This window comes from Beta vulgaris, chromosome 8 (assembly GCF_026745355.1).
Source record: "Beta vulgaris subsp. vulgaris cultivar EL10 chromosome 8, EL10.2, whole genome shotgun sequence".
NCBI classification, from domain to species: domain Eukaryota; kingdom Viridiplantae; phylum Streptophyta; class Magnoliopsida; order Caryophyllales; family Amaranthaceae; genus Beta; species Beta vulgaris.
Window position 1 is genome coordinate 24904568 of NC_079209.1, and position 15326 is coordinate 24919893.

Genomic DNA, 15326 nt, shown 5'->3' on the forward strand with positions numbered 1-15326 from the left:
TTAGGCATGAGTGAAACTTCCAACTTAGGCGATTACTTGGGTTGTCCAATCATAGATTCAAGGGTTTCCAAAGAAACTTTTGGGAAAGTCTATAGTATGGCTGTTAATCAACTCCCTAAATGGAAAGCCAACTCTCTTTCGCAAGCTGGTAGAACGGTTTTAATTCAAGCTAATCTGGCTACTAAAGCCAATTACCATATGCAAAGTTTTTATCTTCCCAAACAAATACTTTCAAGTTTAGATAAAATTTATAGGAATTTCTTCTGGAATAAAGATAATCTAAAAAAACAGCTAATTTGATAGGTTGGGATACAATTTGTTTACCAAAACAATACGGGGGTTTAGGAATTCGGAAGGCAGATGTTAATAATAATATTGCTCTTCAAATGAAACTTCTTTGGAAACTTGTTAAACAAAAAGACAATCTATGGGTAAATTTAGTTGAGAAAAAGTATAGTGAAAGTCAGGATATCCTATCTTTTAAAGTCTCTTCGGTAGCCTCTTGGTAGTGGAAAGAACATATGTCTCTTAGATCTTTGTTTAGGCAGGGGTTGAGATGGCAAGTAGGGGACGGAAAAGAGATCAAATTTTGGGATGATAATTGAATTTTTCAATATCCCCTTAAAAAAATTATTATTCCCTCTTATGAGTCGGAGCACTTGAAAGTGAGTGATGTGATTGATGATCAAGGGCTCTGGGATCGAGAGAAAATTGCTTCTCTGGTTCCTCCCCATATAGCTTCAATTATTTTTTCTTCTTTTCTTCCTTCTAATCCTCAGCCCGATTCTCTTATGTGGGGCCTGACAGCTGATGGGGAGTATTCAGTCAAGTCAGGGGCCATATTGGCTCAAGGTCTTCATAACCGGAATTTTGAAAAAGTTGAATTTGCTTGGCTTTAGAAGCTTCATGTTCCTCCTAAAATAAAAAACTTTTTATGGAAAGTCTGTCATGATAGGCTTCCTACAAAAGATAGACTTGAAAAGTGTAAGGCATTTCTTCCTCAACAATGTGTTTTATGTAGTAATGTCCCTGAATCTCTTTCTCACCTTTGTTTTGAGTGCCCCTTCACTTTAGATGTTTTTAAATGTCTTAATGAAAATGGTGCTTGGCCAAAGCTCCCTCAAGAGGTTAATATTTCTAGTCAATTTTCTTTTCGTTACTGTATAGATTACTATCATTCGGAGCTCTCTTTGGAAGTAATCAAAAAGTTTTCTTTTGTACGGTGGTTTATCTGGTTCTATAGAAATGGAGTGATTTTTAATGATGAAGGCATTTTCCCTCGTCGTGCTAGTTTCCAAATTAATAGGTTTTTTCCTCAGTGGTCTCGAGTGGATTGTGATGTAGATGACTCTTCTTCAGCTTCTTCTTCCTCTCTCAAGAAGAATCTCCCCCCGATATCTCGAGCGGGTTCTAATCTCATTTGGTCCCTCCCTCCTTCAAATTTTTGCAAGCTAAATTTTGATGGTTCCAAAATTAGTAATGGTAATGCTTCCTTAGGCTTTGTGATTAGAAATAGTGTTGGAGAAGTTCTACTAGCTGGTGCTAAGTCTCTGGACCCTCAAGTTTCCATTATTCAAGCTGAGGCTTGGGCGCTTAGTGAAGGCATTAAGGGAGTGTCTTTCCTAAACATCTCTCAGCTCATTGTAGAAGGCGATAATTTCGGGGTCATTAATTCTATGAAGAATTCTTGGCGTATTCCGTGGGAGCTAGATTTCTAATATTGTTAAAGATGCAGGTATGGATGCTCTTCGGTTCCAGGTGTGCGAGTTTCGTCACTGCTTTCGCGAAGCTAACAAGGCTGCTGATTTCATGGCTAGGAAGGCGCACAACTACCCTTCCCTGTTATATTGGTTTCCTCCCTATTGTGTGGATTTCTCCCTTATCATCCGAAAGGATGTTTTAGGCTGGCCCCCGAATTAGGGTGTTAGTCTAAGCTTGTTCTCCTTATAAAAAAAAAATTAAAAATAAATAAGCTTAATTCCACACGAAATAATTAACACACATGTATAAATTGATGACAACAACTATCTATTACCATTCGTCAAATTCAATACAAGCAACGGTATATTGCCCGAACAACTCACTACTTTTATTTCCGATTACCATCATTAAAACTTCTGAACAAAACAAATGAAGAACATACAAAAGTAAGAGGCCAATCATTTTAGTTCTTTGCATTGCACATGACATTTGAGTCCTGTAGCACGAGTATCGCAATATTTTCTTCTCCAAAATGCAGAAACCTAGTTGAGGGAGAGTAGAGTAGCAACATCTTCTAAAAATAACGATCGCAAAAATATAAAGTTTCAAATTAAAAGAAATAAACAGAGAGCCATAAAATAGTTCATTGCTCTTCCCAGATACCATTCACGTCACAAGGGAAGAAGATAAGATGTGGACATCTAAAGATCTCCAACCGAGTTAACTTTGGAAAACACGGTTTAAATTCATACCAATTCATATGAAGTTTAGGCAGAAATCTTAAACGTACTACCTCAACATTAGGGAAGCAGTATTTTTGAAGATCTAGCTTCCATAATCCACCACCTCTTATGTAAAGCTTTTTTAGCTGATTATGACTTCTGTTACCAATTAAGCCCAACAGTCGGGATGCAATAGCCTCTGGGGTAGCCCGGAGGTCCAGTTTCTGTAACGCCAATGGAAATCGTCGTAGCGTATAAACCTTGCTTGGATCAGCTTCCTGGGAGGTTGTAGTGCCGCAAACCCAAGTGATTCTGAGCTTCTTGAGTTCCTGCATCTCACATAAACCCTCAAGATCATGAGTTGCTGGAAAATTTGCCATTCTTGTACGAACAGTCAACTTGGCGAGCTTCCCCAACTTGGATAATTCACTGAATTGACAATTCGCTGCTAATCGTTTTTTGTACTTTCTGAAACGTGTATGTGAATGATCTGAATCGGGGTCGACAACAAAACCTTTAAGCACTGTCAGATTAACCAGGGAAGTAATTCCTTTGGGGATGTTATGGAGCTCGTAACACTGGGATAAATCCAGGTGTGTAAGCTGCTGCAAAGACTCGATGCCTTTGGGCAAATCTGCTAAATCTTGACATGCTCTGAGATCTAAGATCTTTAGTTTGCTGAGACTGTAAATTGAATTTGGAAGCACTTGTAACCTTGATATCCCTTGAAGGCTAAGAAACCTTATTTCTTTCAAATTCTTCAGTTCATTTAAGACTTTGATAATTATATCTTCCACCACAACGTAGTCCATATCAGGGTGCCAGCTCCCAAGATGCACCACTTTAGCCTTCTTCATCTTAAAGAGCCTATCAAATATCTTAGCATTGAGGGTATACGCGCTGGTGTTGATCGCTGCTAGTCTATCCACAGTTTGCAGGGATATCCTCCGAAGCGGGCCTAATATGGAACTAATAAATAGGCGGTCTATTTGCATACCCTCATAGGGGTCCAGCCGCCTTCTTGATGGATTAGCCAGTACACTAGGATGGATGGTCAACCTGCTGGATTGCGCAGTTTCTCCGTTTGTCACGGGGCAGAGAACCTCCTCGGCCACGAGCTTGGCAAGTACTTGTTGACCCTCCAAAGGTTCATCAATTAGATCCATTCCAATCAACCAGTGGATCAATTCTCTTTTGTTTACTTCCACGGGAGTGGAAAAGGAACAGAAGAAAGAAAAACAAAATGATAAACACCTAAGCTCTTTGTAATCAAGGACTTTCAGCGCAGATTCAAAATCAAACGCTCCCTGATCTTCTCTTTCACGAACTTGGTTCCATGAAAAATCATCCTTCGATGAAGATGCAGCAGCCCCCGTAGCATAAGGGGATAGCTTTGGAGAATTCATAAGATCATTAACCTTCTCATGAATCTCGTCAGCAAGCTTCCCGTAATGTTCCTCAGTGGATGGGTCATCTCCAATGATTTCTCGAAACACGACTTCGATTTTTTGCAACACTTTAACCATACCTTTCTTTTCCAAGGAGTCTAACCGTTCAGCCTTGTTAAACTCTTCTAATATCTGCTTAATCTCACCCTTTACTTTCGCGGGGTCAATAACGCTTTCTTGCTTCTCCATCGTTGTCCTTTTCTTCCAGTTCACAGCCTTGCATTGTTTACCCTTACGCAGTAAGGCTGCTAGTGTAGAACCAGGATTGACGAGGACAGAAAGATGACTCGAATTTATGGATGACATGGTCAACTGGATCTAGCGCTCAACGAGATTAGAAGAATCAGATGATGATGATGGCCTGGTGGAAGATTGGGAGTTCCTTCTTTATATTTTTTTGAAAGGAGAGGATGATGGGAGTTGAGAATGCAACCATAGAGCTACTCTTAGTCAGGTTGGATGGGTATTTCTATTCGTTTAATTAATCTCTGTTTGTTTCCAAATTAAGTGCAATAATATGACTTTTACATTTGACAATACATAATTGTGAACATAATTTTTTTATTATGTTTTAGTAAAAAGTATAAAAAGTTAATATTTTTAAAAATATTCATTGAAATAAGTCAATCAATATAACGTACCATCATTTTTGTATTGATATATTAGTATAAAAATATAATCAAAGTTAATTATGTGAGTACTATAAGAAGTGAAAGTATGAGGAAGAGGTGGTATCAAAGGAGTATCACTTCGAATTCAAAAGTATTGCTCGGGGTTCAAATCCTCATCCCAATAACATGTTAAAAAATTCACCTGCTGGTGGCTTATGAGATGTATAGTCATGTGTGTTTAGCAAGCTAATATCATAATAGGAATTAGGTTTTTCAATCAATTATCTTTACTAATACAAAAAATATAAAATAAAAGCATTACGAAATTATAAATCAGCTAAAGTATTTTTTTTAATATGAGAGTTGGCAAGCCCTTGTCGGGGAGTGCTTTTTATAGAGCTTTTGAGCCTGGGATACCACGAGGAGAGGGTGATTAAACAATAGATGGTTCTTGCATTTTTGGGTGAAGTAGAGTTGACTAAGCTATGTTTAGTTCGCCTAAAATCTTCTGATCTGAACTTATTCGATCTGATCTGAATTTATTTTTTCTGATCTGATGTGATCTGATGTGATGTGATTTACAAGATCTTATCCTTTATAAAATATGTTCTTACTTTGTATTCATTATTATGCAATACATTATAAGATCTTATTTATAGTGTTACTATTATTATCATTTTATTTCTATTACAACTTTTACACAACTTTTATTATTAATAATCATAATTATTATCATTATTATAATAACTACAATAATTATAATCATAATAATAATAATTATTACTAAAAATAATTATATAATCCAAGTCATTAATTTATAAGAGCACTTATACAATGTTTCACACTTTCCCTTAAAAAAATATTTCACACTTGAGAAGTCGGCAGACTCAACTCTTTTTTTTCATATAAAATAAAATAAGATATACAAACAACTATGACTTGCGCAAGAAAGAAATAAATAGTGTGTAACTTCAAATAGCTAGAGAGATTTGGAATTCGGTAGGAAGAGGTATACCGAATCTAAATTTATAATTTGTGTTTCGCACTTAGCTTATTTTGAAATGTAATCCGAACTTAGTAGTTTCATTGTCCTGAATTTGAGCTATCATATTTTATATATTTCTTATTTTTGCTTCAATCTTATGTTCTTAACACGTGGCTTTTAATTTTCTATTATTTAACAACAATAAATAACTTAAAATAATGATAATAATGACATTTATAATGATAACAACAAGATTAATAATACTTACCAATATTAATAATTAATAAGTACATCAACAACAATAATAATCCTTTTGAACAAAGGTACTAGTAAATAATAATATTAAGAGTAATAATGAGTTTTTAAATATAAGCACGATCTGATCTGAACTTTTTTTCTAATCTGATCTGATCTGATTAGATATGAAATAAGCAAAAATAAAGTGAACTGAACATAGCCTAAGATGTGGAAATAATGGAGCGTAGTAGGCATGACAATTTCATTTCGCATCTTCTTCCGATTATTCTTTGGATTTTGTTAAACATCACCCCAAAACTACTTAAAATCGTCGCAAATTTATTTTTATAGACCATTTTACCCTTCCTTTTTTCCACACCATCTACCACCCCCACCACCTCCTGCCACCCCCTACCACCACCTACCTCCCCAACCACCACCAGTTTGTTGGATAAATTAGTTATGCTTCAAACTTTGTTATTTGACTTTTCTATGTTTTACGAATAAATATGTTAATGTAGCGGTCAGTTAGAATTTATTAACATGAGTTTAGTTTTTCAGTTTTAATGTTTAGAACGTGGGTCCATGTTCCCCCACTTTCTTTGTTTTGTTAGGATGTAAAACCTATTTAAGGATATTGCTTTATTTTCATTAATTAAATAGCATCAAGTTTACTTTCCTAAACTATAACTTCTTCTTGGTATCAGAGCTCCTTTTTTGAGAAGGAAACAGTCAAAAAGCACGGGAGCTACTTTTCCCTTTCTCAACTAAGGTAAATCGGGCTCATCTCCTTGGGAAAGAAAAAAAAGAGTAAAGTTAAGTGAGAGAAAGAGAACAGAGTGCAACACAACACATGTTTCAATTCAGCGAAATCCTTTGCGAGCGAAACACAGTGAATAAACCACCACAAAAGTGAGTGAAAATTATGGCAGCTAATGGCGTCTCATCGAATGCCCAACCATTAATTCCTATTTTTGATGGGGAAAGATATGAGTTTTGGTCCATCAAAATGAAAACCCTTTTCAAGTCTGAAGATTTATGGGAGCTTGTTGAGGATGGGTTTGATGAAAACGAAGCAGACAAGCAAAAGTTGAAGGAAAATAAGAAGAAAGATGCAAAAGCCTTATGTTTTCTTCAATAATCACTGAGTGACTCATTATTCTCCAGAACTGCATCGACAAATACATCAAAGGAAGCATGGCAAACCTTGAAAACAGAATTTCAAGGATCAGAAAAGGTAATTGCAGTTAAACTTGAATATCTATGAAGTGATTTTAACAATTTGCAAATGCGAAAAAATGAGCGTGTGCAAGATTATTTGTCTAGAACTAGTGAAATTGTTAATAAGATGAAGTCTTATGGAGAAAAAATTAGTTATCAAAATGTTGTTGAGAAAGTACTCAGAACTCTCACTGAGAAATTTGAGCATGTTGTTTCTGCTATTGTGGAAGCTCATGATATGTCCACCTATTCTTTTGACGAACTAATGAGTTCCCTGCAAACTCATGAAGAGAGATTAAATCAAAAGCAAGAAAAACAGGAAGAGAAGGCATTCCAGGTGAAAGGGGAACCCTCAAAGGAGAAAACTGAATTCTCCATTGACAGAGGTAATGGCAGAGGTGGATACCATGGTCGAGGTCGAGGTGGTCGTTTTGGTGGTAAAGGTCGTGGTCGAGGTTCAGAGCACAAAAACTTCAACCAGAAGACCTCTATTCGATGCCATCATTGCAAATAATTTGGCCACAAGGAAGCTAATTGTTGGTCAAAGCAAAGTGGTGAACCTAAGAAGGCAAACTTTGTAGGAACAGACACTACAAAAGAAACCTTGTTCATGGCTCATCTTCCTGATGCAGCAGTTAAACATGATATTTGGTTCAATTACAGTGGATGTTCTAATCACATGTGCAATCTCAGCCATTGTTTGGAGAATTGGATGTTAATCACAAGTCTGAGGTTCGACTTGGTGATAACAATAAGGCTGAAGTTGAAGGGAAAGGTACAATCACTATCGTTACTAGTAGTGGTACAAAGAAAGTCTTGCATGATGTTTTCTTTGTACCTAATTTAGCTCATAACTTACTAAGTGTTGGCCAATTGGTGAAAAATGGATCTGTAGTTTTGTTTGATGATAGTTGGTGTGTTATTAGAGATAAAAAGTCTGGTCAGAATGTTGCAAATGTTGATATGACTCTAAATAAAATGTTTCTACTTGATTTCTCCACTGTTAATAATAGAACTCTTGTGACTAAGGAATGTAATGAGTCTGACTTGTGGCATTTACGTTATGGTCATTTGCATCTTAATGGCCTGAAGTTATTGAAAAAGAAAGACATGGTGTTACATTTGCCTAATATCGAGTCTATTAAATTTTGTGAAATATGTGTTATGGGTAAACATAGCAAAAAGTCATTTTCTGTTGGGAATTCATAGAGAGCTTCTAAAAGTATTGAGCTGGTGCATCCCGATTTGTGTGGTCCAATGAAAATAGAGTCTTTACATGGCAGCTGATATTGCTTGATGTTCACCGATGATTTTACAAGAATGAGTTGGGTTAATTTTAAAAGTCTAATGCTCTTGAAATGTTTAAGAAGTTCAAAACTTTTGTTGAAAAGCAATCTAGTTGTGTTATAAAGACGTTGCGCACTGATAATGGAGGTGAATTTTTCTCCAGTGATTTTGATGCTTCTTGTGAAGAACTTGGTATCTATAAGCAACTCACAACACTGTACACGCCAGATCAGAACATTGCTGAACGGAAAAATCGAACTGTAGTGGATATGGCTAGAAGCATGTTGTATAGTTTGCAATCCAAGGCATAGATTGTATAATCCAATTAGTGGCAAAATTATTATTAGTAGATATGTTTTATTTAATGAGGCAGCATGTTCGTCTTCGAGCTCCAACACTGAAGGAACGCCAATTCCGCTAATTGAAGATTCTGAAGTTCCTGGCTCACAAGGTGTAGTTGCACATTCTCCTCCCAGTTCATCACCCACATCACCAATTCAAACCAGGACACCAGCAGCAGACTCACCAACAACAACAAGTTCATCTTCTTCAAGTGAAACACCTCCAAAGAAGTGTCGATCATTGAAGGACATTTATGAGACCTGTGATTTTGCACTCTCTGTTTCTGATCCCTTTTTTTATCTGATGCTGCAAAAGAAATAGTATGGCAGAGTGCAATGCAATAGGAAATGAATTGCATCTAGAAGAACAACTAATTGATCTTCTGGAAGGAAAAAATGCAATCAGGTTGAAATGGGTGTTTCGCACAAAGTACCATGATGATGGAAGTATACAAAAGTACAAAGCCCGGTTGGTGCCTAAAGGTTATGCACAAGAGCAAGGTGTTGATTATGACGAATTTTTTTTGCCTGTGGCTCGCTTTTAAACGGTGAGAACATTTCTTGCTTTAGGTGCTTAGCTTGGATGGCCTATTTTTCAATTTGATGTGAAATCGGCATTTCTAAACGAAGAATTGAAGGAGGAAGTGTTTGTTGAGCAACCTGAAGGCTTTGTTGTTTTCGGACAGGAAACAAAGTCCTTAAGTTGAAAAAGGCTTTATATGGCCTCAAGCAAGCCCCGTGTGCATGGTATAATAAAATTGACTCTTATTTTCTTGAAAATGGTTTTAAACAGAAGTGATAATGACTCAAATCTTTACTTGAAGAAGAAGGGAGAGAATGAGTTCTTGGTTGTGTGTTTGTATGTTGATGATATGATATACATGGGGTCTAGTGAGTCAATTGTTTTTGAATTTATGTCTTGTATGATGAAGACGTTTGAGATGTCAGATTTGGGTTTGCTGCATTATTTTCTCGGGCTGCAAGTGAAGCAAGGTCCTGATGGGATTTTTGTCTCTCAACTTCTGTTTGTACTCCCATGATTGTGAATGAGAAGTTGGTAGCAAATGATGGGAGCGTAGCAGCAAATGCACGTCATTATAGGAGCATGGTGGGAGGCCTCAACTATCTTTCACACACTAGACCTGACATTGCACACTCAGTGGGTATTGTTTCCAGGTTTATGCACAATCCGACAAATCATCACCTTGGAGCAATAAAGAGAATACTGCAATATGTTGTTGGCACATCATATTATGGTCTTTGGTACAGCACAGTCAAAGACATGAGGTTAGTCGGCTATTGTGATAGTGATTGGGTCGGTTCTTTTAATGATAGAAAAAGCACATCCGGGTATGTTTTTACTCTTAGTTCTAGTGCTATTTCTTGGTCTTCAATAAAACAAAGCACAGTGGCTTTATCTTCTTCCGAAGCTGAGTATGCAGAAATAACGACTTCAGCTTCTTGTCAAGCTATATGGCTAAGAAGGTTGTTGGCAGATTTCCTTCAAGAAAAAAAGGGCGCTACTGAGATATATAGTGATAACATGTCTGCGATTGCGCTTACAAAAAATGTTGTTTTTCATAGTCATATGAAGCACATTGGTATCCATCATCATTTTATTCTAGATCTCATGGCAAAGAAATTGATTGAAGTGAAGCATTATAGTACAACCTAACGAGTAGCAGATATTCTAACCAAGTCACTTGCATCAGCAAAGCATGAATACTTTAGACTACTTATGGGTGTATGCAGCTTTGAATCAACTAAATGTTGGATAAATTAGTTATGCTTCAAACTTTGTTATCTGAATTTCCTATGTTTTAGGAATAAATATGTTAATGTAGTGGTCAGTTAGAATTTATTAACATGAGTTTAGTTTTTAAGTTTCAATGTTTAGAACGTGGGTCCATGTTCCCCCACTTTCTTTATTTTATCGGTTATTTCACCAAATACCCCCGACAAATCGCGAAATTCACAATATACCCAACAATTCACCATATACCCCTGACTTTTCATTTTTGTGCACCAAATACCCTTTTTTTAACTGCCTTTAACTCACAATTAACTTTATTTACCATTTTGCCACAACTAACTCCGAACCCTAAAATCTAAACACTAATCTCTAACCCTAATCTAAATACTAACCCTAAAATCTAAGCCCTAATCCTTGACCCTAAACCTAGCCCAACCCCTCCCCTTCAATCTCCCCCTCCACCATCCCCCCACCCCTCTCCCTCCCCTCCCCCCGCCGTAGCCGCCAACCCCTCCCCCTTCCTCTGCCACAACCCCCCACCCCCTCCCTCTGCCGCAACCCCAATACCCTCCCCCTCCCTCTACCGCAACCCCCCACCCCCTCCCCTTCCCTCTGCCGCAACCCCCACCCCTCGTAGCCCAGAAATTCGAATAACCCCCTCCCCTTGAATTGAACACAACAACAACACTGACGAAACAGCGGAGCGAGCCGAGGAGAGAAGTTCCGGCGAAGCCAGCGTGGTGCGATGCGACGCACGAAGAGCAGTAATGCAGGACACCCAAGAACAACAATAGCAGCGACGAAACAGGGGAGGAGGGAATGGTGCGATATCTCCGACAAGCCTGGCAAATCGCCGGCGAATTGAAGGGGAGGGTGCAGCGAGGTCGCAGCAAAGAGAGAAGAACAGGGGAAAGGGGATGGCAGACAAAAACAGAGGAGGGGAGGGGTTGGTAGAGGGAGGGAAAAGTGTTGCACTGGTGAACGAAGAGGGGGAGGGGGAGGGGTGCTGCGGCGGTGGGGGAGGGGGAGGGGTGGGGGCTTGTGTAGGGGAGGGGGTTGGTTAGGGTTTAGATTTTAGGGTTAGGTTTAGATTTTAGGGATTAGGTTTAGATCTTATGGATTAGGGTTTAAATTAGGGTTAGTGAATAATGATGACAAAATCGTAAATAAAGCAAACGGCAACCTAACGTCCGTTAGAAAAAAGGTATATGGTGCACAAAAATGAAAGGTCAGGGGTATATGGTGAATTTGTTGAAACATTGAGGGTATATTGTGAATTTGTTGATTTTTCGGGGGTATTTGGTGAAAAACCCGTTGTTTTATTTGTTAGGATGTAAAGCCTATTTAAGGCTATTGCTTTTCATTAACTAAATAGCATCAAGTTTACTTTCCTAAAACTATAACTTCTTCGCCCATTTAAATTTTTTTACCATGGGGAACATTCGACCAGGACGTTTTGGCCATGGGGCGAACGTCCGGCCAGGACGTTCGACCAATGGCATGAACGTCCTGCCGGACTTTCGCCATGGTAAAAAAATTTCAACTGGTGGGGGTGACGTGAAGGGTGACGCGAAGGTGGAGGTGGTTGGAGAGGTTGAGGACGTGGTTGTGTGCGAGGAAGGAAGTGGAGGTCAGGGTGGTGGATTGAGGTGGGTGGGTGGGTGGTGGTACGCTTATAGTGTTGAAGAAGGAGATAGAGGGGTAATTTCAATGGAGGTGAGGGTGGTGGAGTGAGTTGCGTGGGTGGTGGTGGTAGCCTGGAAGGAGATGAGTGGTGGTGGTAGCTTAGCAGGAGGGGGATGGTGGTGGTGATTTAAGAAAAAAAAGAGAAAAAGTTCTAAATGTAATTTCAATTTTCGTTGGGGTGATTTCAGGTAATTGTGAGGTGATGTATAGAAGTTCAGTTTTTGTTTTTTTAGTGGAGAGTTGTGTTCCTCCTCTTATCAAAGTCCAACCAATCGACCATATTTGATGAAAAACATAATCCAAGACATTGTCTAAAATTAAAACCGAATATGAGTAGAGGTGAACTGAATATATACGAAGTTTGTAATATTTAATTCAATGCAACCCTGATAAATTTCCTTTGGCTAAATACATGTTCATATGGCAAGAAAGTTTAGTAATATATCAATTTAGTACGGTTTCATCGTAAAATTAATTGGTAATAGGAGGACTGACTAGCTAGCCCATATATTTATTTTAATTGTTACACTTTGATATTTTACACTATCCACAAATTTCACTTTGACCATCATTTGTGATTTATACGCGGATGAAAATATAGTCATGTGAGATCTTGTTAGATTCATCATAACATGTACACTAGTGGAAAAATAAGACAGGGCTGCGGTTAAAAAGGCCCTTAGGGCTGCGTATTTTGAGAGCAGCCCTTTAAAATAAAGGAAGGGTTGCGGTTTTACACACAAACGCAGCCCTTCGTAGCTAGAAAGGCTGTGTTTTTGGACTAAAATCTTAGAAGGGTTGCGGTTTTAGCTAAAACCCGCAGCCCTTTTGGACCCCAAAAAAATAAAAATAAAAAAATTATTTTTTTGGAATTTTTTATGTCAAATTGACACAAAATCAATTCCAAACTAATAAAATTATAACAAAATCAAAAACTGACATTTATATATAATAATAAAAACTACAGATATCCAACCAGATATATATTATCGCAAAAACAGATGAATATATTGTAAACAGTAAATATTATAAGTAACAAATAATTAGTAAAAACTAAAAAACAAAAAAACGAAAAACAGAAACTAAAAAAAAAGAAAAAATAGAAACTAAAAATAAAGAAGAACCGAACACAGAAAATAAAAAACAGAAACTAAAAAACAAAAAAACGAAAACAGAAAATAAAAAAAACGAGTGTTGATGGAGATCTGCACGAACGAACGAGGGAGGCAGTCGTCGGTGGATTTGTTGCATCGAGCGAGTGTTGCGACAATAGATTTGAACAGTAGCAATTTCCTTCCATATATGTAGAAGGAGTTCGACGACTGACGGTGAGGCGGAGGTCGAAAATACAAAAGATAAAGTCGACGGTTTGAGGAGGAGGAGGGTTGGGCTATTCGTGGTGAGGCGGTCAGGAGGTGGCGTCGCAATGTTGCTGCACGTAGAGAAGGGCGTCGCAATGGTCAGGCGGCGTTGTTGAGATTCAGGAGAGGAGGAAGGCTGATGGCGTGAGGGAGGGATGGAGAGAAAGAGAGAATGAGTGAAGGGAGGAGGGAGGAGAGGGAGGAGAGAGAATTAGTTCTAACGTGAGAGAGAAGAGAGAGAATGAGGGAGGGAGGGAGAAATAAATCCTGGCCCGCTTAACATTTTAAGCCCAATGCCCGCTTCTTTTCAAATAAAATAAAAAAAAGCCCATAAAGGGATGTGCTTGTCTAAAAAACGCAACCCTTCTAGCTGTAAGAAGGGCTGCGTTTTGTGCTTTTCTTTAAAAACGCTGCCCTGCTGTAAAGAAGGGCTGCGTTTTATTTAAAACTGCAGCCCTACAATAAAGAAGGGTTGCGTAATGAAGAATACGTAACCTTTCCAGCGCAGCCCTTCCTTTTTTTCCCCCTAGTGGTATTTTATTAATATGTACTTTTTATAATTTTTATTACAAATACAAAACTAAAGATATATGTCCTCAAAGTTTTACATTGACATGCGTTAAAAGTGTAATTAAGTGTGTAGATTAAAATGAAACGGAGAGAGTAGCTGATTTGGAGTTTTATGAGAAAGAACCTGGAAGAGAGAAGAGGTATTTGACTATTTTCTTTTTCTTTCTCGTATAAATAGTCTCCTGCTAATAATTGAGGTAGTCAATTTAGAGTTTTCCCTTTTCTTTAGTTTTTTTTTTTTAAAAAAAACTAGAGTTTTCTCCTGTACAAACTCTCGGATGTGTGATTTTTTCTTCAAATTTTATCAAATTTCACATGGCACCAAAGCTTGAAGATTCTTCTCATGCTTCCGCAAATTTTTCCGCATGAAATTGTGGTGATTTTTGTTCTTTGTTTGATAAATTTGGTGGTTTCCTCTCAATTTCTTCTACAATTGTTGGCTCGATAATTTCTATTCTTTCTTCTTGAAGTTTTTGTGTGAATTCTGAATGCAAATAAAAGGTTTGCTTGGCTTTATTTTGCAATTCATTCATTGATTTTGTTGAATTTTTGTTAGTGCTTTGATGTTGAAATTACATCTTATAAAATCTCTTCCGGTGCAATTGTTTGTCTGGTGGAGTGGTGGTGAGACTTGAGGAGGGAGAAAGTGGGGAGGATTGGCTAAGGGGTAGTTGAACAAGATGGAGAAGAAGGGATAAAAAGAAAATTAAATTACCTTATTAACCGGTTACAAATCACTATGGAGTATTTTTGGAAGATACATACTATAATTAACATTATTGTGAAATAAGTCATACTTGGGATTATTAAAAACAGATGGTCTATCATTGGGATTATTCTTATCAATTTATCCTATTATATTTTGTATATTTATGATTTTTTTGTACATTCATAAACTATATTTGCACATCAATAATTGTTTTATATCTTACATCCATTAGTTCTCTTGTACATACATCCGAAAAAATGTTTCCCCTTCATAATTTTTGTTGTTGAACATCTAAAAGTATCTATGTTTATACATATTTTTAAATATGTCAAAAGACAATTAAGGATATCTGTATTATATAAGTCAAGGGGGGAGCTATGGTGTCCTCCTTTAAAAAGTCATTTTTATCCTTAGCTAAATATATAATTGGAGATTCAAATCTCTAATAATCTATCCTTTCCTAATTTAAAGATGGGGTCAAAATTCTAATGATAAATTAAACTAAATAAGCATTAACAAAGTAACTTGACGCAATTAAAAAAATGGTTATTTAATTTAAAAAAATTACAAATTTAAATTGACTATAAGACCTTATATCTAAATGTTCATTACAATTTCTAATCACTTTACATTAGTTTGTACAACAATAATTATAAATCCCACTTCTAAAATTATATTTAGATGAAATTTATTA

At 37.2% G+C, this 15326-nt stretch overlaps 1 protein-coding gene across 1 annotated transcript; it reads right to left on the minus strand.

Moving 5' to 3' along the window:
* Positions 1–2344: 2344 nt before the first annotated feature.
* LOC104884764 (hypothetical protein) lies at positions 2345–4177 on the minus strand. The gene has a single exon (XM_010669453.1). The coding sequence runs from the start codon at positions 4175–4177 to the stop codon at positions 2345–2347; it is 1833 nt and encodes a 610-aa protein (XP_010667755.1).
* Between the last annotated feature and the right edge of the window lie 11149 nt (positions 4178–15326).